This window comes from Sprattus sprattus (assembly GCF_963457725.1).
Source record: "Sprattus sprattus genome assembly, chromosome: 17".
NCBI classification, from domain to species: domain Eukaryota; kingdom Metazoa; phylum Chordata; class Actinopteri; order Clupeiformes; family Clupeidae; genus Sprattus; species Sprattus sprattus.
The window spans coordinates 19,756,781-19,782,786 of NC_137915.1; the positions used below are offsets into that span (position 1 = coordinate 19,756,781).

A 26,006-nucleotide genomic window follows, 5' to 3' on the forward strand; every position below is an offset into this window, starting at 1 on the left:
AGGGCTGACTGTGGGGAGGAAATGGCTTTCAGCTGCGTAGATTGGATGTGCTGAGCGGCAGAGGGGCGATGGGGGGGAGATGGTGTTTAGTCAGGAGTTTCTGAGGGGTTGAGGGATTCAGAGGGGCATGGAAGGCACCTCTAACTAGGCTCTTTTCCTGTCTGCTATGTTTGGAGCAGTGACTCACGCCCTCTGCTTAAATGCAGCTGAAACATGACCGGCGAGGTCAGAGGCGAGCGCACAGCTCATGCTGCCCTTGAGCTCAAGCTGTGATACAGGGGGCAGTGCTACTGTCAAGGTGCTTTGGGTCACCTTGCTACACTCACACACACCCACACACACACACTTACACGCGCACACACATACACGCGCGCACACACATACACACATACACGCACACACACATACATGCGCACACACACACACACACACTCTCACACACACACACACACACACACACCCTCTTTTCAGCCTCATGTGGCAGTTTGTTTTGAGCCCCTTCACAGATCTCCTCTGTCTGTACCCCCTACTGCTCCCCATCCCCCCCCCCCCCCCCCCCCCCCCAGAGTAACAGAAATGTAATTTGTGCTGGATTCCAAATTTGGCATATGGTGCTAAATAGTGTCCTGGGCCTGTGCTGTTCCCAGATCAGAGTCAGATCTGTTGGAGAGTCAGTCAGTACCTGGGCTCCCAAGTGAGTCCTCTCAGCTGCATTTGTGGAGTAGTGGATATTTTTTTCCCAGGCTTGTATCCAACTTAGCCATCTACCCTCCGCTGATCCTTGCCGTGGGGTGAGGTGTTTTCAAGTACCTTTGAGAGCGCTGTATCTCTCCTGGCAGACTGAGCACCTTCAGGACCATGGACAGCTGCAGAGTGAGAGAGAGAGACACACATACACAGGGCGTGGATCCGCAGTCTGTCGACTATGCCAGATGCAGCTCACATCGTTTATATTCTACATAGATCCTGGTTGAAATCCTGCATTGGCTAGATAACCAATGAAGATGCTGTTTCCCCATGCAGACAGATTGCTCGAATCCTCCGATGGATTTTGGCTGGTTAGAGAAAAACAAACACAAATTTGTGAGGAGGAAAAAAATACTTCAATTGTGCTAATTGTAATGGTTTAGCTTTAGAATCTTTCCAAATAAGATCTGCAAAAAGTATTGTTATTAACTAACTTCTAAATGTAATCTAAGTACCTTTACGTGAGATGTCTTACATATATACGTCATTTCAGTAAATGTCCTACAGAAAGGCTTGTTTTGATCACCTCTTTGTTTGGGATTGCATTCCCAGAATGCATTTGTGATATATTGAAGTTGTGTGTCTAAGAATAGCTGCCTGACTTCAGCTTACAGCGCCAAGCGAACAATCCAGAGAAGTCACTCTGTATCTCTGTCTACCCCCTCAGCGCTTCAACTTTCTGTCATTGCCCACGGATGTGCTGGAGATCGAGGTGAAAGACAAGTTTGCCAAGAGCCGGCCCATCATCAAACGCTTCCTGGGCAAGCTGTGTGTGCCCGTACAGAGGCTTCTGGAGAAGAACGCCATCGGGTAGGTCGCCATGGAGACCTTCCCTGGGCAGCAGCCTGACATTATTGAGATGATTGAGTTGCTGGGATTTTTTTATTTCTGTACAGACAGAACTTTACCTGTTCCTGTATATGAAGATGCATGTACATATGTTAAGAGCGATGTAAATCATTATAATCTAACAATTGTTGATCATTTTCTATGAATCGTATCTGTCATAAATATTATTATTATTAATAAGATGGACATCTCCCTCCGAAGTCTTTTCTGCCCTCTCAATTTTACTAGGGTGTTTTGTAATATAGAACATAAAAAGAGTTATGTTTTCATGATTTAGTGATTTGTTATCTGTTGGATGTTGCCATTGATCTTCTCCTTTAGATCTTAATAATTATATGCTATCTGTAGTGTATCAAAGAGGAGATTTGGTGCCCCAGGTTATAGCTTAAAGAACTGAATGAGATTCATCGGGATGCCTCTCTCAACAGAGATCGTGTGGTGAGTTACACCCTGGGTCGCAGGCTGCCAACGGACCATGTAAGCGGACAGCTTCAGTTCCGCTTTGAAGTAACATCCTCTATCCACCCAGGTATCTAAACAAAGCAGGGTTTGTTTTCTTTAAACATCACTGTGTCTTTCCTGGAGTCAATGTCCCCATTACGCCTCCTCACATGGAGCAGACATAGCATGTTAGCTAAAAAAAAACACAGCCACTGACAAAGGGACATTTCTCACAGTTTTGTTAATTACCAAACTACAGCATTTCACTGCCCTCAATAAGGACTTCAGATTTCCCACAGGGATTAGGTTGCATTTTTTAGGCTGAGTTCCTCATGTATCTTATCTTGTGGCAACTGTCATGCACTGAAGCCTCTTGGGAGGCACATCTTGGCCCTGACTGTGACTGACAGATTGCTCCTTTCGCTCTGACAGATGACGAGGAGGCGTCGCTCTGCACAGAGCCGGAATGTCCCATCGTCCCTGACAACCAGCAGGCCGAGGACAACCATGAGGAGGACCCAGCCGTCGCCAGTGATGACGATAACCCGCCTGTCGATGACACCATGAGCCTGGGGCCTGACATGCCGGATCTGCCAGAGGACGGAGCCCAAGAAGGATCAACGGAGCCCCAGAAGGAGGATGAGGAGGACGAGGAGGAGGATGAGGAGGTGGATGAACTCCCACAGGCCTCCAGTCCCACGGCTGTAGAGCCTAACCACCCAGCTGCTGTAGACGGAGAGCCCGAGGAGGAGGCCCCAGAGGTGGGCATGGAGACCCAGGAGGGTGTGGGTGATGGAGAGGAGAATGGGGAAGTAGAGGAGGGTGCCACCTCCACACCACAGCTGGAGGAGGAGCAGGGCCCAGCTGCTGAGGAGGTGGTGGAGGGAGAACGGTCTGGAGAGGGGGCAGAGGAAGAGGGGCAGATGGAGGAGGTTGAGGAGGAGGGTTGTAGTGCCCCTCCAGTGGAGGGTGGGGATGGCAGTGAGCAGCAGGGGACTGTGGAGGAAGCAGAGGCAGCAGGAGGGGAGGAAGAGGGCGCAGAGAGCTCCTGTCCGCAGGTGGAGAGCCGAGGTGAGGCCGAGGGGGCAGCCGAGGGCGAGGGAGACCCCGAGCATGAGGCCAAGGCCCGCTGCCTGCGCATGCGAGGCGTCCTGAAGCGCAAGAACCGGCCGTGCTCGCTGCCCGTGTCCGAGTTGGAGACAGTGATCGCGTCGGCCTGCGGAGAGCCTGAGACGCCGCGCTCACACTACATCCGCATCCACCAGCTCCTCCACAGCCTGCCCTCCGCCCACCAGCTCCACAGCAGCTTGGACGACGAGGACGAGGACGAAGGCCTGGACCCCGAGACCTCCACGGACACCACCACCTTCAAGCCCACGGAGGTCAAGAGAAGAGGGGAGGAAGGTGGGGAGGAGGAGGAGGAGGAGGTGGGCAGGCGGGAGGAGGAAGATGAGGAGGAGGAGGGCTCCGAAGCACAGTCGCCCTCCACCGTCCCAGCATGCCCGGGGCCGTGCTGCAGGAGGACGCTCCCGCGCAGCCTGTCCATCGAGCGCCTGTCGGAGCTCAACCAGCTCCTGGAAGGGGATCGCCCTTCCCTGACCTCCTCTCGTTTGGACAGCGAGGAAGGAGGAGGTAGGGGAGGAGGTGGAGGAGGAGGTTGCAGAGGTCCGAGGGAGAGTGAGTGTGAGCTGTGCGACAACTCCTGCTACAGCACCTCCTGCTACAGCACCTCCTGCTACAGCACCTCCTGTTACAGCAACTCCACGGGCTACGATGGCCGGCCACGCTTCTGCAGTCACACGCGCCTCTCCTCCGTGGACAGCGCCCGACTCTCCGAGAGTACCGTCTTCTCCTCGCAGGAGGAAGAGGAGGAGGACGAGGAGGAGAATAGCGCCTTTGAGTCAGCACCAGACTCGGTCCAGAGCCCTGACAGCAGGGACAGGGGCAAGAGGGGCGAGAGAGGGGAGACGGACGAGACAAACCATTGGGAGGAGGAGACGCAGCAGGGGGGGCTCAGGTGCAGGAGGGAGCGAGAGGAGTCACCCGTCGCGGGGCCCAGCGGCCAACCCTCAGGTGAGAGGCAGCATCTGTGTTGACTTACAGTATGTTTCACACATTAAGGAGGATTGGTCCTCAGTGAGCTCAGACAGTGTACATGGTAAGGAGGGGACTAGCAATGGCATTCACTCGCACAGTAGTCGGCACTTGATAGTCAAGCGAATGGCCAAAACCTCATACCAGCTTATACAGTTTAGAGACGGCAGATCCCAGCCGCACATAGTACTTATGATGAAAAAAAATCTAAATTGTTTAGCATTCCTCTGTGCACTTCCTTTACCCACAAAATAACCTGCAGGATTTCTAGCTAACAGTTCTGGCCGAAGGGGGATAGCGGTTGTGGATGCGGCGCCTCATCCGTGACTGAGTATCCGGCGTCCGTGTCTGAATATGAATAATAGACTGCTCCCCGGACGGTGGCTGGGAAGCCACAGTTCCAGCTGTGACGGCTTTGACAGCCAATTAGCACCCAGCATGGAGGAGCCTGTTATTTCTGCAGCTTGATGGTTGTCAATGCAAGCGACTAATTACTACCTTAAACAGTTGACCCCGTTTACTACACACACACAGTGTCACACACAGTGTCACACACAATGTCACACACACACACACACACATGCACACACGCACACACACACACACACACACACACACACACACACATTGTCACACAAATAAAGTGCACGCCAGTAATGCTGAGTTTGTCGTTTAGAGCCTTGTGGGTGCTTGGGCTGAAGGATGGGAAACAGCCCCCTGCTCACCAGGAGATGTCCTCACAAACAGCAGGTCCATTGTGATGTCTTGACCCCCATTTCTGACCTTTGCAGCCAAAGGCCATAGGTGATGACCCCTAAAGGTCATGTTGGTTTTTGCCTGTCTGATCACATGCATTGTGTGTTTATGGCAGTATTGTGGCTCACGATTGTTATGAGAAGTAATTAAGCCTGGCTTGCTTCTTCTGTGAGCCCAGTTTGTGGACGTTGTCAGGGTATACTTTGAAATAGCAGAGTACATTTTATTCATGGCAATCCAAGAAAATTCTTCTTCTAATACAATGATGACGTGAAGTAGGCTAGTTCATGCTGTTTGGTTTGAGGGCTTGGGTGCATCGATTCCTTTCATCTGTGTATCATGTGTTATCTCAGCCGTTCTAACTGTGTCTTATGATGCTTGTTTACTCCCATTAGTGTGATGTATGTAGGTCACAAAACACAGCAACAGAAATAAAATAAAATCGTTTGGCCTGATTTAGATTTCAACCAAAACACAACAATTATCAGGTCCTATTTCAGGTACCTTGTTTGGCATTAGTGAAATAATACACTGAACCTTTATAATGTATTCCCCCTTCAGAAAGAGCCCCAAATGACACCAGTCCAACTCTTTGCTAAGTGTCATTATCTCGAACAGGCCTTCTGTTTGGAGACACTAACAACAGAAAACAGGTTGGTGTTTTCTGACAGGAAAGGAAGGGAGGTACTGATGCTGGCCCTGGGCTGTGTCAAGTGCAATTTTAATTGTTTTGGCGCTTTATAAATATTGAATTGAATTAAATTGAATTGAATTGAATTGAATTGAATTGAATTGAATTGAATTGAATTGAATTGAATTGAATTGAATTGAATTGAATTGAATTGAATTGAATGTGAGGAGATCCAGCAGCAGTGGGGTGGAGTGCTGTATCAGCTCAGCATGCCTCCTCTCTAATCTCTCATGTCCCAAAGGCTGAGGAGAGACGGGGGGCTGATGCACCTCCTCAGGTTCTGAGTCACGATAACAGATAAACCTGTCAGAGCTCAGTCTGTAGAGTGGCGCTGAGAACAACTGAATTCAGCAAACACTGATGGACACTGCTACTAGGAACCAGAACCCCTCCACACACACACACAGAGACACACACACACACACACACACACACAAACACACACACACACACACACACACACACACACACACACACACACACACACACACATAGCGTTCCTCACCGTGTTAGACAACAACTGATGTGTCTGATAGATGCCAAAAATGACACAGGAGTCATTGCTTTTCTGAGACATTGGGGAGTGTTTTTTTGCTTGGCTTTTTTTGCATGAAGAAAGAGGTATCTCCAAATATGAGTGCGCATCCATGGGAAAGAGTTCGGTGGTAAGAGCAGCACTAACTATGCAGCGTTTCCCAGCTCTGCCAGAAGTGCTTGTTTACTTTCCTTGCTGTCAATGGGGAGAGCTCCAGAAATAGAACAACAGCATTAGAGTTCCCCCCGCGCAGCATGCACGCATTCTGCAAAGGCAATTGCGTCTTTCCTCACAGTTGATTTAGTTTTCCATTTCTCCGAGGAGCTACAGGCTGATCATCATTCCATTAACCCTTCCCATTCCCACTTCAACAGAATTCCATTTGGTTTCCTTGCATGAAATAATCACATCTCAGTTTCAGTTTCCAGCACTCATTATAACAGCGGTGAATATTGCAGTGGGTAAAATGACGATAAATGCTACAATGCTACAATGCTAAATTCTGAGGTGAAGTCATCTTCTGAAAGCCATGTTTTAAGTCACAGCCTTGCATTTTTTGTTTCTCTCACTGTTGTAGGCAATAGGCCACCACTATGCAGTCACCACCCAGTCAGACAGCTGCCTGCTTTGTGGAATGATCCCCACCATTACCCAACTATCGATGAACCGTTACCGCCAAGTAAGCTTTTCCAGAGCCACATCCATCCTCATCTGACACACTCAACCTCAGCCTGTGTGTGTGTGTGTGTGTGTGTGTGTGTGTGTGTGTGTGTGTGTGTGTATGAAGGAGAGAGATAGATAGTGCCTAGTGTATATGTGTTTGGTGTACTGAATACGTGATTTTGTCAGCTGAATGTTTGTCATGTCTGTAGGCAAAGTGTGTGTGTGTGTGGTTGTGTGCATGTTCTGTGCTTGTGTGTAAGTCTGGGCATGCCAAGACTGCAGGCATAATGTGGGTTTGTGTTTTTGTGTTTACTTGTGCGTGTGTGTGTGTGTGTCTGTGTCTGTGTGTGTGTGTTTGTTTATGTGTGTGTGTGTGTGTGTGTGTGTGTGTCTGTGTGTGTGTGTTTGTTTGTGTGTGTGTGTGTGTGTCTGTGTGTGTGTGTGTGTGTGCCTGTGTGTGGGTGTGTGTCTGTGTGTGTGTGTGTGTGTGTGTGTGTGGGTGTGTGTGTGTGTGTGTGTGTGTGTGTGTGTGTGTGTAAGTGCATGTCTCACTTCATAATTGAGTGTGGACCTCATGTGGCCATGTCTGTTCTGCTGTGAGCACACATGCGTGTCTGCTCCACTCCACTCCGCTCCAGGGTGGGCGCCTCATCCAAAACCTGCACGCCGTCCACCATCCCCTCACTGCTTGTGCTGTCATTCAATGACCTCACCTCCTCTCCCACCCTCTCAGTCCCCCCTGAAAACATCCTCCACCCCAACCCGTCAATAAACAGCCATCTCACAGCAGTTAGGCTAGAGAGAATCTTTGTGGTAAATATTTAGGCGTGAGATGACTAGGTTGAGGCCTACAGGCTTTTTCTCCTCCTTGTGTGTTCCCATGGAGTGCTCTTGAGGCGCTTGGAGCACCTCTGTGCATAATTGAGTTCCACACTCACTGAAACACGCAGGAAGTGTGGATCCATCACTCGAATGTCAGTGGGAGATCCACCCCCCCCCCCCCCCCCCCCCCCCCTTCCGCCCCGTCATTGCAGTTGCCATAGTGATGGGCCGTTGATGGGCAGAGTATGGACAGGAATCTATATTTATATCTGTCATGTTGAGGCACGTGTGGATGCAGAAGGATTACAACTCCAATGAGCCTTTGCTGGAAACAGGAGCCTGTGAAGCTGAGAGGCCAATCATGAAAGGACCTTGGGTAAAGAGCACCTTCAGAATGGCAGAATGGCAATCATCTCAATGTGTTGTATAAGGACCTGAAACCTACCTCTATGAAAGTGGCATTGTGTGTAATGTTGCACACAGTCTTTTAATATATGCACGTATTAGTCCTTATCTCGTCTAAGGTTTCCATCCAAGTGTTGACACAAAACTTAACACATATCCAAACCCATGCTAGATCTTCATACTACTGTTATGGACTTTTAGGCGTTTCAATCAATGTACTACTGTCGTTCAACCATTAGGACAAGACACCAGCAACAGCGATGCCAATGAAAAATCGGTAATGTAACTAGCTTTGGATAAAAGTGTCTGCTACATGAATTAATTCACGCTCTGCTCCATCCATCCTGTTTTCATCATGTTATGATATGGTACAGTATCTCCAGTGTTCAGGAAATTACTGGGTACTGACGACTGGGGAAATTGGTGCAATGTCACAGCAGTTGTAGTGGTGGTGGTGTGGTGTGGTGCGGTGGTGGTGTGGGGAGCGGGCTGCTGAGCTGTGGGTTTCACTGTGAAATGGGCACCCATTCAAGCAGGCTAAAAATAGCCACAAACCACCCTCACCCCCCACCACTGCCACCCCAAAAAAAACCCTGCTCAGCAGGGAGTTTTCAGCCAAAGAGATTCGGCAGCCGCGGATGCTGCATAAAAAGGGAGAGGGAGGATAAAGACTCTCTCCCCCCCATACAGTGAAACTGTTACGGTAAAACACCCCAAAAAGTGGAACTGCTTCACTTATTCAAATGTGGCCGCTTTTGATAATGTAATCTCCCATCAGGATACTAGCTTGGTGATTTCCCTGAGGGATGTTTAAGTGCATATCCTCTAATGTGAATTCCAGATTAGGAATTAATGCGTGATTTCTCTCTCCATCGACTTTGGACTTTTACCGTTTCGAATGTTAATCCTTTGGTCTCTGTGGTGTTCCTGGAATCATTTTCACATTGCACTTTTTCACTGCCTCAAGGCCCTGGTATCTGATGAGGGTCGGCAGGAATTGTTCAGTCAGGTTTGCTGGTGCTGTGGTTACCAGAATGGGCAGGACACACAATGCTGTCCAGGAACTGAGCACAATGTACTGCACGACCCACATACGAGAGTATGGACACAGAGAGAGTGTGGACCCAGAGAGAGTATGGGCAGAGAGAAAGTATGGGCAGAGAGAGTGTGGACACAGAGAGAGTATGGACACAGAGAGAGTATGGGCAGAGAGAGAGTATGGGCAGAGAGAGTGTGGTCACAGAGAGAGTGTGGACACAGAGAGAGTGTGGACACAGAGAGAGTATGGACACAGAGAGAGTATGGGCAGAGAGAGAGTATGGGCAGAGAGAGTGTGGTCACAGAGAGAGTGTGGACACAGAGAGAGTGTGGACACAGAGAGAGTGATCAGAGAGAGTGTGAACAGAGAGAGTATGGGCAGAGAGAGAGTATGGGCAGAGAGAGTATGGTCACAGAGAGAGCGTGGACACAGAGAGAGTATGGGCACAGAGAGAGTATGGGCAGAGAGAGTGTGGACACAGAGAGAGTGTGGACACAGAGAGAGTGATCAGAGAGAGTGTGAACAGAGAGAGTATGGGCAGAGAGAGAGTATGGGCAGATAGAGTATGGTCACAGAGAGAGCGTGGACACAGAGAGAGCGTGGACACAGAGAGAGTATGGTCACAGAGAGAGCGTGGACACAGAGAGAGCGTGGACACAGAGAGAGTATGGTCACAGAGAGAGCGTGGACACAGAGAGAGCGTGGACACAGAGAGAGTATGGTCACAGAGAGAGCGTGGACACAGAGAGAGTATGGGCAGAGAGAGATCGTGGACACAGAGAGAGCGTGGACACAGAGAGAGTATGGTCACAGAGAGAGCGTGGACACAGAGAGAGCGTGGACACAGAGAGAGCGTGGACACAGAGAGAGCGTGGACACAGAGAGAGCGTGGACACAGAGAGAGTATGGGTAGAGAGAGAGAAAGAGGAGGAAAGGCCAGAGAGAAGTCAGGAGGTGAGATATTTTGTGCAGGTGATGGGGAGTGAGACAGTAGGGTCTCTCTCTCTTTCTCTCTCTCTATCTCTCCCTCTCTTTCTGTCTCTGTCTCTGTATCTATCTATCTGATGGGGAGTGAGACAGTAGGGTCTATCTCTCTCTCTTTCTCTCTCTCTCTATCTCTCTCTCTCCTGCCTTAATCAGAACAACATGGTTCTACCTGTTGTCTAATCGGATCATTAATGCTAAATTTAGTTATGGATGTCTTGTCAAGCTGTGCTTGGTTTTGTATTCCATATTAACCCAAAAGATTGATTTAAATTCATCCGGGGAACATTAAGCTGAGTCAATTCATTAAACATCCTGGCCAATAGCAGGGCTGAGATAGTCAGCTGACTGGCTAGCGTGTAGCATGAAGTCTTCCTGCACCCATAGTCAACCTTGTGTTCAGTCCAAGCCTGGGAGGAGCGGAGAGGGGCGACGTCTGCCTGACTCAGTCACTGAGGCAAAAACATCATCGTAAACAAACACACACACACACACACCACACACACCATAGAGAGTGACACACATACACACACACACACACACACAACAGAGAGTCACATAGGCACATGACAAATGCTGCTGAGTGCTGATCCTTTGTTTGAATTTGTATGTGAGTGTGTGCGTGTGTGTCTCTCTGTGTGTGTGTGTGTGTGTGTGTGTGTGTGTGCATGTGTGAAATGAATTCTCTCACATGCTGTCTATGCCCGAGAGACAGGGAGGCTTGTACCCACAGTCACAGCTGGTTCTTTTTTGCGTGTATGCGTGTGTGTGTGTCCATGCATCTGTGTGTGTCTATGTATGTGTGTGTGTGTGTGTGTGTGTGTGCTTGTGTGTGTGTGTGTGTGTGTGTTTGTGTGTGTGTGTGTGTGTGTTTGTGTGTGTGAGTGTGTGTGTCTGTGTGTCTGTGTGTCTGTGTGTCTGTGTCTGTGTGTGTGTGTGTGTGTGTCTGAACACGGGTATGTTTGTGAACATGATATGAACCCTCTTGCCTCTCTGTAGACTGGGAGGCCCGTATAGACAGTCACGGGCGGGTCTTCTATGTGGACCACGTGAACCGCACCACTACCTGGCAGAGGCCCACCCAGGCAGCCAAGTGCACCGGCATCCAGAGGTCCAACTCCATCCAGCAGATGGAGCAGATGAACAGACGGTAGGCAGAGGATGCCTAGATACAAACATACACTCACACTCACGTTCATGTAGACAGACACACACACACACACACACATAGACACATTCAGAGCACACGAACAGGCACATACTGACACACACACACACAGATATACATACACACAAATTAGATCGTTCACTCACACTTAAACCCATGCAGATGTATGTGCAGACACAGATGAAAGTGTGTAAACACACACACACACACACACCCACACACAAACACACACACACACACACACACACACACACACACACACACACACACACAAACACACAAGCATACACAAACATACACACAAATACACATACACACACATACTTTCAATCACTCACTCACACTTACACCCATGCATACAGCCTGTGTATGTGCATCAAGACGCGCAAACACACACACACATACACACACACAAACAGATAGATACAAACACACACACACACACAAGCACGCACACACACACACACACACACACACACACACACACAAACAGACAGATAGACAGACTCTCACAAGGTTTTTCAAATTCATTTTTGGTTTACTGTGGTTTAGATATTTGCCATAAAGGCTTAAGTGGAGTGGAAGAGACAGCATCCATTTTCCAGTTGAATGAGTGTTCACCTCAGCCCCCCTGCAATGCAAACATCTCTGAAGCACTCACACAGAAGCAAACAAAAAACACACAGACACACACAAACACACAAGCACACATAAACACACACACACACACACACACACACACACACACACACACAAGCACATGTAAACACCTTCTCAAAATATCACAGTGCATTCAGTGGATCACATTCCCAGATGGATTTGAATTCTCACCATCACGGTCCTTGCTGTCCTTTACTGCATTCTGTGGAAGTCGGTCGCCTGCATGCTAAAGTCTCGTCATATGTGCATGTGAAAAGCCAAGAGCTGCGTCAACAGGGTGATTGGTGCTAATGGAATGTGAGGAATTCTGATTAGCAGCGATGTCCACCTTCAACATTATGATGATTTAAATAGTTGTGATGTGTCGCCATCTAGAGGACATAAGACAGCAGTGCAACTAAGGTGCACTGTGCAAACAAAGGTGCAAATGTGGGGGAGGTGCTGTTCAAGAAGGCAGCTAAATGGGGATATTTAGTTATGTATAGGCCTAAATGCTTGAGAGGCACATGGCTTGTGTATTAGTAATGCTTTGCATGTGTGGCATTTTTAATTTAGGACATGTCTGTACAGGCTAACATGCTCAGACAAGCAGACATGCACAGACATGCACAGACATGTCTATACCCGTGGAGACTCCAGTCAGTGATCGCCCTGTCAAATCCCAGACCCTGTTTTGAATTCTATTGTAATATATGAATGAAGTCTTAATAATTGACCTTAATAGATAATGTAATTACACAAGATTTATGTAACTACAGGAAAGATCTAGTCTGATGCATAAAAGTATCCATTTATTGATCGTGGACTTGATCGATTTTCACGATCCATGGCCCTGTAGAATCTGTGTATTGATTCTGGGGCGTAATAATCTGTTGAGTGTGATCTACTACTAGTAAATCGTATAGATTGGACTTTTATTGTTCCTCCTGTAACAGGGAGGCGTGGATGCTTTTCATTTCCTTAGATAGTTATTAAAGCAGGTTGATGTCCATTCCAGACTCTCACATAGCTATCCACTAGGCCTATCATGAGGTCCACATCAGTTCTGTCAGACAAGATCGGGAGGCTGTGTGTAGATCTATGTAACACATCCAAAAGAGGATCAGTGGAAGCTGTTTTTACTATCACTGACTCTCCTCTAATGGGGAAGGGGGGACTGAGGCGATAGCGTCTTTATAGGCAGCAGCTTTTTCAGCTTAAGTGAACTTCTGGAATTTTTCTACACAGTTTTGCCACGACACAGTTATTTCTATAAACACAAGAGAGGGAAGAGAGACTAAGAGAGACAGAAGTCCTGTGTTTACAAAGAGAAAGGACATTAACCTGAAAACACATTTCATTTGTCTCTCCCTTCCTCCCTGCAACAGCGGACAGGCACTCTGGGGGAGCTCTACAGTGGCCCTCAGCCTCCTGTCCAATCAGACAGCCCATTAACAAGACTCTCCAGTCTTGCCAAATACCCCCCTCCCCAAACACTCCCCCTCACCCCACTCATTCGACGACATGACCTAATTGCACGCCACAGGGATCCGGGGCAGACGAATGAAAGTGAAATTAGAAAACGCAGCTAAGCGTAGCTTCACCATAATCCGATTTCCCCGCAGATACCCACTTATTAGCCGCGTCTACGAGACCAGACAGGGCAGCTCAGGTACTTGTCTGCGCTGGCACAGGAGGGGGGCTGATAGGGGCATCCTCAGCGCTCCCGTCTCCCCGTTCCACTCCCCACCTCCACCTCATCACACAGATGTTAATGAGAGCCATTACTGAAGGCACTGCAGATGCAGCCAAGCCCCCTGTGCCAAAGAGAAATGTAATAATTACACGAGAGGCTGCCAGTATTTTGAGGCTGTACAGCGCTGGTGAAGTTATTGCGCTACCCCTGCAGCAGCTGTTAAAGATATCAAGGCACGAGTGTCAGCGACAACGGGCGCAGATGTACATATAGCGGCATTCCGTAGCATGTAATTATGGTGTCGTATTTATAGATCATTACTCACATTATGGGATGTGCTATCGGGGCTGCAGCTGTATTTATGTGTCCGTCAGTATTAGACGCCCATGGGTTTTGTGTGTGGAGAAGAATGTGGGTCTGAAGTCATGGCACCAGTAGCTGCATAGTCCCCCTCCCGAGTCCCCCTCCTCATCAAGGGCCAATTGAGAGGGTGTTTGGATCAGCGCCAGCTCCCCATCCCACGTGCCCCAGTGCCCACCTAACTGGGTCATAATTCCTGACCCACTGACCTCATAGCCAAACCTGAACCCAGAGGCTGATGGATGTGCTCTCGCCTCTCAAGTCACATCCCCATAAATGGAATGTGTTTCCTAATCAATACCTTTGTTGTCTTTATTGGTGTGAAATTATGTTTTCTTTAATGATTTCATTCATGCCACTCACATCAAAACCAAGACTTTTTATTACATACACTTTTAGTGTTGTTCCACTCTCGAGTTAGGTTCCTTCATTTAAAAACTCAGCTGTTACAGCACTACCTAATTAACTGTCATCCATCCATACTTTCTTACTGTACGACACAATTCACAACATTCCCTGCTGTTGCATTTCACACACGGCCCTTTAGTAACGCTTCCTCATGTCCTGTCTTCATCCAGGTACCAGAACATCCAGAGAACAATGGCCACAGAGGATGAGTGTGGCCAGAGGAGAGCCGAGCGGAACAGTAGCACAGACACAGAGACAGATGCGCCCCCTCAGGCCACAGGTGGGAACTGCAGCTCCACACCAGTGGTTTTCATCCATCTCTCATGTTTAGCTTAGTCATCCTCTTCAAGAGGATTAACAGCACAGAGGAGGTATGGGTCCTCTCTGCATTTGTACTGATAGTTCAGATTCATCTAATCATTCAACTCGTGGCGAAACAACAGACGCGTGTATTTGTTTGCCTATAAAACTAATACAGTTGAATGTTTTCAACAAAATAAAAGTCTAATGGGTTGTTTATATATAGATAATATGCAGAGGTCCAGCAGTATTTTTATTTCATAAAGCCACTATTATATATAAACCCAAATATGTTATGTGTGTAATATATAGATAGGCTAGAGATCTGGTAATATATTGTTTGCATGTCAATCACTGTGTGGGTTTGCTGTTGTGTAGAGTTGAGAAGAGAGGCTCCTTCCTCACCAGTGAACCCCCAGAAGGTCACCATGCTGCTTCAGTGTCCAGCAGTCAAGTTCATCACCCATCCAGAGTTCTTCACCATCCTCCACGCCAACTATGTAAGTAGCTTGTTTTGGTCCTGAAGTAACATAGTCAAAACACAGCACAGGGGTGGAAATACTTGAAACACCCAACAGCTAACTAACAGCCTCAAATATTTAAAAAAGAAAGAAAGAAATAAACTATCGGTAGTGTTCCTGACAGGGGGAGAGATATAGACTGTCCATACAGACAACACCATCCTATTTGTGTTGCTCCTGGAAAAGCCTTGTGTCTGACAAAGACATGAAAGGTTGAAACATTGCATATTTAAATACTGGAAGTATCAACTGCATTTTACAGGCATCTATTTTAATTTGTATTGGTAAACGTGTGTCTGTGCCTTGTACCTGATGCCAACATGGGTGGAGTATGCACATTATGCACACACTTTCATGTTCTTTAACTCCTGGCAACACAGACAGCATACACCTCTAGTGTGAATCTGCCCTGGATTCAAGAAATAATTACCTACAGTAGATCTCAGTACATTCCCTTCCCCACCCCCTCTCTCACTCTTTCTTTTTCTCTCTCTCTCTCTCTCTCTCTCTCTCTCTCCCTCCTCTTTCTCCATTCCTCTCCAAATACCCCTCTCTCTCTCTATCTCCTCTGCCTCACAAATCCCTTAAACCCAAATTCAACCGGGGCCCTGTTCGGTCATCTCGTAAGCGTTGTCATATCTCATCCCTTGTTGATGGATGAGCTCAGACGAATCAGCAGACAGACAGGCAGCTCATATTCCCCTCAGCAGCAGCAGAAGCAGCAGCTCCTCTCAGGACACCGATGGGTGTTGTTGCTTCAGAGAGTCGTCTCTGCCTCAGAGAGATGAAAGGAAGAGGGAGGAAGAGTGTGAGAGAGAGAGAGACAGAGAGCGAGAGACAGAGAGAGTGAAAAAAGGGCAGTGAAGGAGAGATATTGACAGAGGAGGAGGAGGGCAAGAGATGCAAGGAGAGGAAGAGAGAAAGACAGAGACAGAGAAGGAGAAAGATTGATAGATAAAGAGGAGGAGAGAGAGAGACTGACAGAAACTAGAAAGACAGAAAATACATAAAGAAAGAGACCCTGATAAGAGTGGGGGAGAGAAAAAAAGAGACAAAAAGAGAGAGAGAGAGAGAGAGAGAGCGAGAGAGCGAGAGAAAAAGAGAGAGACTGAAGGCTTTACCTGGCTTTGACCTGCCTGTGCTGTCATGACCTGGGCCTGCTGAGTGCAGCAGTGGTTTCCTGCCTCGCTGCCTGATCTATAAATAGAGTCCCCTGTCTATCGACCGTCCCCGAGACCTGGGCAGATTCCTGCAATAGCAAGGGTGACAGGGGGGGCTCTGGGGAGAGTCATGGCCTGTCAGTTAACAAGACAGATTAGCAAGGACTGACCCTCCACTGAGTGTGGAGAGTCTGGGTTTCACAGTTGTTTGTGCTTGTTTTGTGTATGTGTGTAAGTGTGAGTGCATGTATGTGTGTGAAGTGTGTGTGAGGCGTGTCGGGATGTGTGTGTGTGTGAGTCTGTGTGCGTGTGTGTGAAATGTGTTGTGTGTATGGCATGTGTGTGTGTATATGCATTGGTGTGTCAGGTGCTTATGTGTAATCTTTTCACATAAAGACTTTCTGCTCTCTCATCAGTTTATGGTAGAGGTTATAGCATGGTGCACTGTATGTAAATACAGCTTAATTACTTCAAGCCAGCACTTTCAAACAAGGGTTCATGTTTGGCCTGAAGGACCAGCCTCTTGGATTTCACTGACGAGTGCAATATGCCTGTGTTTCCGTTGGCACATGCCTTATTTTAGCTTGCCGCTTTATTAAAACAAAACAAGCGGTGAAACCGTAGAAGTCCTCTCTCTTGACATAGTCAACAGTCCGACACAAATACGCCATCTCTTTAGAATGCAGATCCACTCTCCCCTGGCACCACTGTGTAAATAGTGGGTAAACATGTGGTGCCTTACAAACGCACGCACGCACGCACGCACGCACGCACGCACGCACGCACGCACGCACGCACGCACGCACGCACGCACGCACGCACGCACACACACACGTTCTCACGCACGCACACACACACACGCAAGCACACACACACACACACGCGCACGCTTGCACGCACACACACACACACTCCTGCACGCACACACACACACGCGCACACACGCACACACGCACACACGCATATACGCACACACGCACACAAACACACACACGCCCACCCTTACACTCATACTGTATATGTATATGTATACACTGTTCATACTTGGAAAACTTGTGGATTAAACAAAACATTCTTTTGTATTTTCCCCCATCAGCATAATAATTTGACAAGCCAGTTCTCCAAGCCAAGATACCCTGCGTAACACATGTACTGTATTGTTCAGAGGTATGACTATGCTACGCTAAGTCTTATTGACCATGCACTGGGATGTTCCAGGGGGCCTACAGGATGTTCACCAACAGCACCTGTCTGAAGCACATGATTCTGAAAATCCGTCGGGATGCACGTAACTTTGAGCGGTACCAGCACAACAGGGACCTGGTCAACTTCCTCAATAAGTTTACAGATACACAACTGGAGCTTCCCAGGGGCTGGGAGATCAAGACGGACCCTCAGGGCAAGGTACTGCGCTAGTACTTCAACCGCTACTGAGAATAATACTATCATTATCATTACTGATAAAACAGCTACTACAAATTCAGTGGAGCACACTGGATAAAGCAAATACAAAAAGAAGGAATCAGGGTCCCGGTAATTTATCAAAATGCTTATAACGTTCCTGCACCAGCTTATACCTTAAACATGCTGTAAGACGTGCAGTATCTCAAACATACATACACATACATACATGCATTGGCATTAAATCTCATTTTGTTTTTCTTTTTCTTCAGTCCTTTTTTGTGGACCACAACAATAGAGCGACGACATTCATCGACCCCCGGATCCCCATACAGAACGGCCGTCTGCCCAAACACCTGACACACCGGCAGCACCTGCAGAGACTGCGCAGCTACAGTGCAGGAGAGGTCAGCAAATATTCTGGACAGACTGACAGACAGACAGACAGACAGACAGACAGAGAAGCAGCAAGGCCGCAGATGCGTACATAGAGGCAGGGTTTTGTGGCTGGCATAAAGTCAGATGGACAAGTGTACACAGACACTGAATTGGACAGACAACACAAAGATGAGCAAATAGGCCTCATCACACGTACACTCACACACACACACACACACACACACACACACTCACACACACACACACACATATGTGTACACACAGGGAAGGCACACAAATGGACAGACTGCACAAAGATGGGTAAACAAGACAGACAAGCAATCCAGAAATAGCCTTAAGACATGCAATCATGCAAACATTCACACACACACACACACACAGACACACACAAACTGACACACAAAGACAACGACAAGCAACTCACGCATGTGGGCTGTTGGACAGACTAGCAGTATTCTGACAGGGTCGCCGGCAAGAGATGATGACATGCAATGCATTCATGCCCATTAGAGACAGACAGTCAGACAGACAGCAGGATATTTTAAACAAACAGACGAGTGAATGGAGGAACTCAATATAAACCAGGCAGATGGAAAAACAAACAGCGCAGTGTGGGGTACAGGCCAAGCAAACAGAGAGCTCTGTTATGGTCTGTTATCTGTCTTCTCCATCAATGTCACTGCGATTTCACAGCGGCCTCTAGGCATGAACTGTGTGTGACTGTGGGCTTGTGTTTGCCAGGCGTCCGAGGTGTCCCGCAGCAGAGGGGCTTCGCTGGCGGTGAGGCCTGGGAACAGCTTGGTAGCAGCCATCAGGAGTCAGTACCAGCACGACTCCACGACGCCTCTTGGTGAGCAAATCAGTTACATTTACATTTAGTCATTTAGCAGACGCCTTTTTTATCCAAAGCGACGTACATAGTGAATCAGTGAATCAGTGTATCGATACCAGCCAGACTCTATACGATTTGCACAGTGGGTGGAGAAGCTGCCGTCCAGCTCATTTGCATGTGTTTAGGAAACAACCATACCCAGCTCTTCTCGTGTCTTAGACACTTTTTAGATTAGATTAGATTCAACTTCATTGTCATTGCACTGAGTACAGGTACTGAGGCAACAAAATGCAGTTTAGCAAGGAAGGACTCCATGTAGAGCCAACATGCCTCTGAGTATGAAGTATGATTCTCAGAACAGAATCACCCTTGACTAAAGATTCATATTGAAAGAATACAACAACAGTTCTTCAGAGGACTATCATTTACTTATTCTCATGATGACATATAGATGTCTGTGAACCAAATGGATTTACCAAACAAGAATATCAGGCTGTCTCAACAATGCTAATGATAACAGGGCTAATTCTAACCATGCTAATACTCATTACCCAACCCTGACTTGTACTTAGTGGCATATTCAACAGAGTTGATTGTTACATTTCTTTCATGGTTGTTTTCTCTTTGGAAATAGTTTTTGTCATATAAGATTTCAGAACTATTATTTTCCTTTACAGCCTATAATGACAAGATTGTGGCCTTCCTGCGGCAGCCAAACGTCTTTGAGATGCTTCAGGAGCGGCAGCCAAGCCTGGCCAGAAACCACGCTCTCAGGTGACATCATCAACACACGCCATTTTGTGTCCATGACAACAACTGCACTTAGATATGATTGTAGGTTCCTTGGAATATCACAGAGGCTATTCACTGATGTTGGAACTCCCTGACAGATCTCACTCATTGTTTCCATGTCCCTTACACCTGACCTTACACACTTTCTCGTGAGCAAGCAAGGGGGCTGTGCTGGCATTCTGACACGTTGTGAGCTGTGTGTTTTGGCTTTTATCCTCTTAAGTACACATTTCTGCTTTTGACAAAACACACAGAGCATAGCATGGCCACACGTGCATTAGGAACCTTATACGGTGTTGACAGACGTCAGCGTTGCCATCAACATGTTCAATCAAAAAGCTTGATCTTTTTGTCTGGCCCTGAAACCTTAGAGGACCCTGTGAAAACTTTCTGGTGGGCTGCATCTGACACTAACGCAACACCTTTGATATTCAGACCCCCAACCACCACCCCCCAACCGCCCTCCTCTAACCCACTTGCCCCAGTCACACTCTTCCATACTGTACACATTAGGGCCAGTCCCAGTCTCTGAGGTGGAGATGGCTGATTGTTATCTTAAAAGCATTCCAGAACCCAGAAACCTGAAAAAATAGAGTCCCCGGCTAATCGAGCATATTCCGCCGGCGGAACATTGGAAGTCAATTAGCATTCCGAAAGCACTTGATGATCTCAGCACTTGGGTCAGAGGGATGGATGGGTAAAGGAGGTCAGGAACGTGAGTGGGCCTCGCTGACTGGTGTTGTTGTTGTTGTTGCTCCACCGCGGGCCCCCACCAGGGAGAAGATCCATTACATTCGGACGGAGGGCCCCCCAGGAGTGGAGAAGTTGTCCTGTGACGCCGACCTGGTCATTCTTCTGAGGTACAGCATACAGCACATGACCACACTGCATGGACACAAACAGGAATCTTTCTATGATGTCTGTTGTCTATATGAAAGAAACGCCCGTCCTTTACTGGTGATGACATTGCCATAGTATTTAACTCCTCCTGGTGTGTAATCTCCTGTGTGTACGAGGGCTGAGGGGTGTGAAGCATACGTCATTCAGCGACGGTAGAGGTCACAAAAATAGCCCTTTGTTTAGAAAACGACCTGTTTCAAATGTCATCTTAGGTTTAAAGTGTTTAATGTTTTTGTTACGCTTTCTTTTTGTGGTTACAGCACGGCTGTGAGCCGGACAATAGACATTGTGCTGACACTAGTTTTGTGACCATGATGCAGAGTAAACAGTGTTTAGAATCTCAGAGGTATCTGTAAAATGAAGATTGTTATTCTGACCAGGGCACACCCACATGACACCCACACCCCCATCCCACTGGAACACCAGTAAACAGAGACTCTGTCCTATCCACTGAATCCTGAATCTTGAATGTCCATGTGCTGTATAAAAAATACTATGCCTTTTGCAAAGTTGCAAAGAAGTGAGTACACTTAAATGCCAAATGATTCAAAATTGAATGAAATTACAGTAATTGTTTTTGATGACAGACTCAGTCCTCCTCGGTATGGAGGAAACCAATGTTGCAAAGATTTCTGGAAAGATTTTCTGCCATTCTACAGAGAGATTTTTTTCAGCTGCTCTTTGCTGGAGGGGTTGTGTTGCTCTACCTTTTCTTTAAAATACCCCAAGGGTGTCCCATTGGATTCAAGCCAGTCAACATTGGCGAGGTCATAGCTTTCACTTTTTTCTTCTTAAGAAATCTTTTGTGATTTTGGTAGAGTACTTAGGATTGTTACTATGATGGAATATTCATCTGTTTGTAGTGTCTAAGGAAGCATTAGAGGATTAAGAACCTTAATATGCAACAAATCTATCTGGAGTTTTATAAGCCAGTGTTTCATGTGTAACAGGTCCATCATTTTCTCCCACCTGAAAAGTACAGTATGAACATTAAAGCACATGACAATGATAATCATATATTTGTCAGATAATAGAGTATGAACTGGGTACTGTGATGTGTTGACCCATAACTGCATGTTGCTCTTCCTCTCAGCTTGTTTGAAGAGGAAATCATGTCCTACATCCCCGTGCCATCCTTCCACCCTGGCTTCAGCTTCTCTCCACGCTGTTCCCCAGGGTCCTCACCGCAGAGCTCGCCAGGTGAGGATCACTTATCACACTCACTACAGGCCCTGTGGTCTGGCCAGGTGAGGATCACTTATCACACTCACTAGTCACTACAGGCCCTGTGGTCTGGCCAGGTGAGGATCACTTATCACACTCACTACAGGCCCTGTGGTCTGGCCAGGTGAGGATCACTTATCACACTCACTAGTCACTACAGGCCCTGTGGTCTGGCCAGGTGAGGATCACTAATCACACTCACTACAGGCCCTGTGGTCTGGTCAGGTGAGGATCACTAATCACACTCACTACAGGCCCTGTGGTCTGGCCAGGTGAGGATCACTAATCACACTCAATACAGGGCCTGTGGTCTGGCCAGGTGAGGATCACTAATCACACTCACTACAGGGCCTGTGGCCTGTAGCTCCTGAAGAGTGCCATACCTAGAAGGGTGTGTGGCTCATTATAAAGTATTGGCAGGGTTTCTGTACATGGTTTTCACACTGCATCAGTGACAGAGAACAGCTTAATTGATTTTTCCTGATAACTATTGCATAGCAACAACTATAACCCTTATTACCGTTGCAACTGAACAATGCTTTTCTACAGTTAGCATTCATAATTACTGAGCCATCTAATTACCCGTCAGCATCCTATCTACCATCACAAAATCACCAAGCAGTGTTGACTGGCCTACAAAATACAAACCATCTTTTGCCATAAACTACAACCTTGTCTTCCTTGCACCATTTACCACAAGCCGAAGAATCAGGCTTCTGAGCCAACAAACTCCCATCGGGCTCTGCCACCCGATGCCTCAGCCAATCAGCAAGTACCAGGAGCCGCTTTGATCTTGAACATGAAGTAGCAGCTACTGCATGGGTTTCTGGGTATTTGAAGCTGTCGTTTGGCTCCCTGCTTAATTATAATGGTGGAGACAACAGCGAATCCTCCCCCCCCAGCGCAACCATGCATATTAAACTAGGACAAGACCTTTGGGCGATGAGAGTTGCCTGCCATTTGTGCAGCACAGCACAGCAAGGAGCTCATGGTAATTCAGCCCAGTGTAGGCCTCGGAGGATCGAGGGCTAGTTTCTTGGTGTGCGTTGTTTTGAACTTCACAACACTGCCAAGTGTATTCGAGAAGCTTGTGTGATCCCTTGCTCTGGTACCCATGCCTCAGCCTTTTTAAACTTCCTCCCTCCCTCTTTCTCCCTCTCTCCATCTCTTTTTCTGTTTCTCCCCCCATCTCGCCGCCCCCCCCCCCCCCCCCCCCCCCTCTCACTCTCATTCCGTGACTTCAATAATTTCAAAAGACTTGGAGTAGTCATATCCCCCTGCCAGATTCCTGCTGTGCCAAAGAAAAAAAAAAAAAGAAGCTTGATAGTGCTGGCCTAATGAACACACACAGCAGCTCGTCGTTAAAAAAAAAGGCTTCTGATGACTGTCGGGACTGTTGGGTTTTGATGAGAAGCAGCGGGCGAGTGACAGACAGGAGGGAAACAGTTAGGGGAAAGAGGAGGAAAGAGAGAGTGAAGAAAACGAGAGAAGGGAAAGGCATGGAGTCAGGGAGCGGTGGGGTGAGGGTGAGGGGGGATGTGGGAGCTGTGAATGGGAGGAATGCATTGCATGGAGGAAAACTGCTGCCTGTGCCCCACTTCCCTTGATTTCTGTCCTGCTCTGATGAACATGACCCACAAATGCACAAACAAGGAAAGTGACACACAAGGAACACATGTCTTCTTCAGCTATTCCCAAACACTATTGTGTGTTAGTGGGTCAAAGAGGGTCCTTGCCTACTGGTCAGGCAGTCAATAGATTTGTCATTTGCTTTAATGTGTCTCCTTTCATCTCTTTTGTGTGTTTGTGCCTAAGTTTACCTTTTCTTGTGCACAGTCACGTTTGTTTGTGTGTGTTTATCTGTTTGTAAGTCTCTGTGTGTGCGTGAGTTAAGGTATAGATTGTGTTGATTTGTATGCATGTGTGTTGTGTGTGTGTGTGTGTGTGTGTATTTACCCAATGAACATGCTTATTCCTTTCTTTAGATATGTTTACCTTTATGTGTATGTGTGTAGGTTTATTTGTTTGTTTGGTCTGTGTCTGTCTGTTTACCCAGCATATGCTATTGGTCTGAATTTATGTGTGCATTTGTATGTGTGTTTATGTATCGTCTGTGTGCATGTATGCAAAGTTATTTACCCACGGTGTCCTCTGGCAGGCTTGCAGAGAGCCAGAGCACCCGCCCCGTACCGCAGAGACTTCGAAGCCAAGCTGCGCAACTTTTACAGGAAGCTGGAAGCCAAGGGCTATGGCCAGGGGCCAGGAAAAATCAAGTAAGTAGATGTTAGCATGTTCTCAGCCTCATGTGGGTAAGTGGCTGGGCTGTGCTCAGAATGAGCAATTTTCAAGAGGACCCGGTTTCTAATCAGTAAATGCTCTCACAAAAGCAACATTAACGTTGACACTTTTGCAGATGCTTTTTGCCATCTAAGGCTCCATGTAACAGAGGTAGTGAAATGAAACAATGTTAATGAATATCTATGCTTTTTATTCTTGTGCAATAGACTCCTCGTCAGAAGAGAACATCTTCTGGAGGGAACCTTTAACCAGGTGATGGCTTACTCTCGCAAAGAGCTGCAGAGGAGCAAGCTCTACATCACGTTTGCTGGAGAGGAAGGGTACGTAACCATACCAGGACCATGACTATTTCTTTTAAAATGAAGAATATTATTGTACGAAATAATCAACTTAATTGTTACATGACCACAACACATTATTTATTCAAGTTATAAGGCCCTAATTTCATTGATGAGCAATGAGCAATAAGCAAACCCTGTCACGCATAAACTAAAGTTATCAGCAGTGGGAGCATTGCGCTGACTCACCCATGTGAGTCTTGCCCATGGTATTAAATTACCAAGATGATTTTATATGTTACTAATTTAGTAGATACGCTGTTGATTTTGCTGCACATTGCTTTGCTCGTTGTCAGTCAATAAAATTAGGGCCCATAAGATAACACACTGATTTCTTACTTGACTGGCCCATTGATTGTTTATTAGATTGATTCAGTTGTTGATTAACTGTGGATTTGCAATAACAATGGGAAAAATGCCTTTGTATATCAAGCATATTAATGACATTCCCTCTGTCTCTCCTACCCCGCATTAGTCTGGACTACAGTGGGCCCTCTCGGGAGTTCTTCTTCCTGTTGTCTCAGGAACTGTTCAACCCTTATTATGGGCTCTTTGAGTACTCTGCCAATGACACCTACACAGTCCAGATCAGTCCCATGTCCGCCTTCGTAGAGAACCATCTGGAATGGTGAGACTTGTGTGATGTCCTCTGAAGAGTTCACTGTAAATTCACAGTTTTATGGTCACCAAAAATGTAATGGTTCAGGACCAATGGCCTGTAAGGGCTGGCTATATTGACCTAAAGGCTCCAGTAATTATTGATCTTAGTGTCCTGGGGAAGTCAGTGGTAACTGTGAACCGATGTTCACAAGAGGTTTGTTGTGCACATTAAGGTTTGTCTATGGGGAGGTCACATTAAAATGAGAGCCTTTCATGCTACATTGGACTTTTGTGTCTCTTTAAATACACCAAACTACTCTGGTGACCACCACACCATAGAGGTGCAATTAGAAAAGCATGTCATTGAACAAATTACACACATTTTAGTCCAACTCTGTCACAGGAACTTCCACTACTATTCTGTGTATCCTTCAAATGTCCCAAAAAGTTGAACCAAATGTATTTGTGAAGGAACTTACATTGCTTGGGACACTTTCACTGTTCATCATTAGTTTGCCCCCCTCTCCTTCCCATTCCTGTGTGTGTGTGTGTGTGTGTGTGTGTGTGTGTGTGTGTGTGTGTGTGTGTGTGTGTGTGTGTGTGTGTGTGTGTGTGTGTGTGTGTGTGTGTGTGTGTGTGTGTGTGTGTGTGTGTGTGTGTGTGTGTCAGGTTTCGGTTCAGTGGTCGTATCCTCGGCCTGGCTCTAATCCATCAGTACCTGCTGGATGCCTTCTTCACGCGACCCTTTTACAAAGCTCTGCTCAGACTGTGAGTCCAAGTCACTGCTACTCTTCCCAGGCATGACACCTGAAGTCCCATTTTATAAAAATTGTAGTTACAGTTCATTATTTGTGAGATTCTTTTTTGTAAACGCATGAAAAGTAAACTCTCTTTAAAGTCCTCCCTGCCTTCACTTCCAGCACTCTACCACTTTTTCTTCATAA

General features: G+C 47.1%; 1 protein-coding gene across 1 annotated transcript in view; it reads left to right on the forward strand.

The window, feature by feature from the left end:
* The window catches only part of hecw1a (HECT, C2 and WW domain containing E3 ubiquitin protein ligase 1a), a gene marked incomplete at both ends in the record, with an annotated part of 69,212 nt that overhangs the window by 36,235 nt on the left and 6,971 nt on the right, over positions 1-26,006 (forward strand). The window contains 16 exons of the mRNA XM_080855688.1: positions 1,415-1,557; positions 2,025-2,125; positions 2,470-4,110; positions 11,026-11,176; positions 14,468-14,577; positions 14,976-15,097; positions 17,497-17,682; positions 17,952-18,086; positions 18,820-18,928; positions 19,588-19,684; positions 20,479-20,562; positions 21,696-21,802; positions 23,985-24,099; positions 24,331-24,444; positions 24,938-25,090; positions 25,732-25,830. Coding sequence (XP_080711814.1) covers positions 1,415-1,557; positions 2,025-2,125; positions 2,470-4,110; positions 11,026-11,176; positions 14,468-14,577; positions 14,976-15,097; positions 17,497-17,682; positions 17,952-18,086; positions 18,820-18,928; positions 19,588-19,684; positions 20,479-20,562; positions 21,696-21,802; positions 23,985-24,099; positions 24,331-24,444; positions 24,938-25,090; positions 25,732-25,830 — 3,467 coding nt within the window. The remainder of the gene's footprint in view (positions 1-1,414; positions 1,558-2,024; positions 2,126-2,469; positions 4,111-11,025; positions 11,177-14,467; positions 14,578-14,975; positions 15,098-17,496; positions 17,683-17,951; positions 18,087-18,819; positions 18,929-19,587; positions 19,685-20,478; positions 20,563-21,695; positions 21,803-23,984; positions 24,100-24,330; positions 24,445-24,937; positions 25,091-25,731; positions 25,831-26,006) is intronic.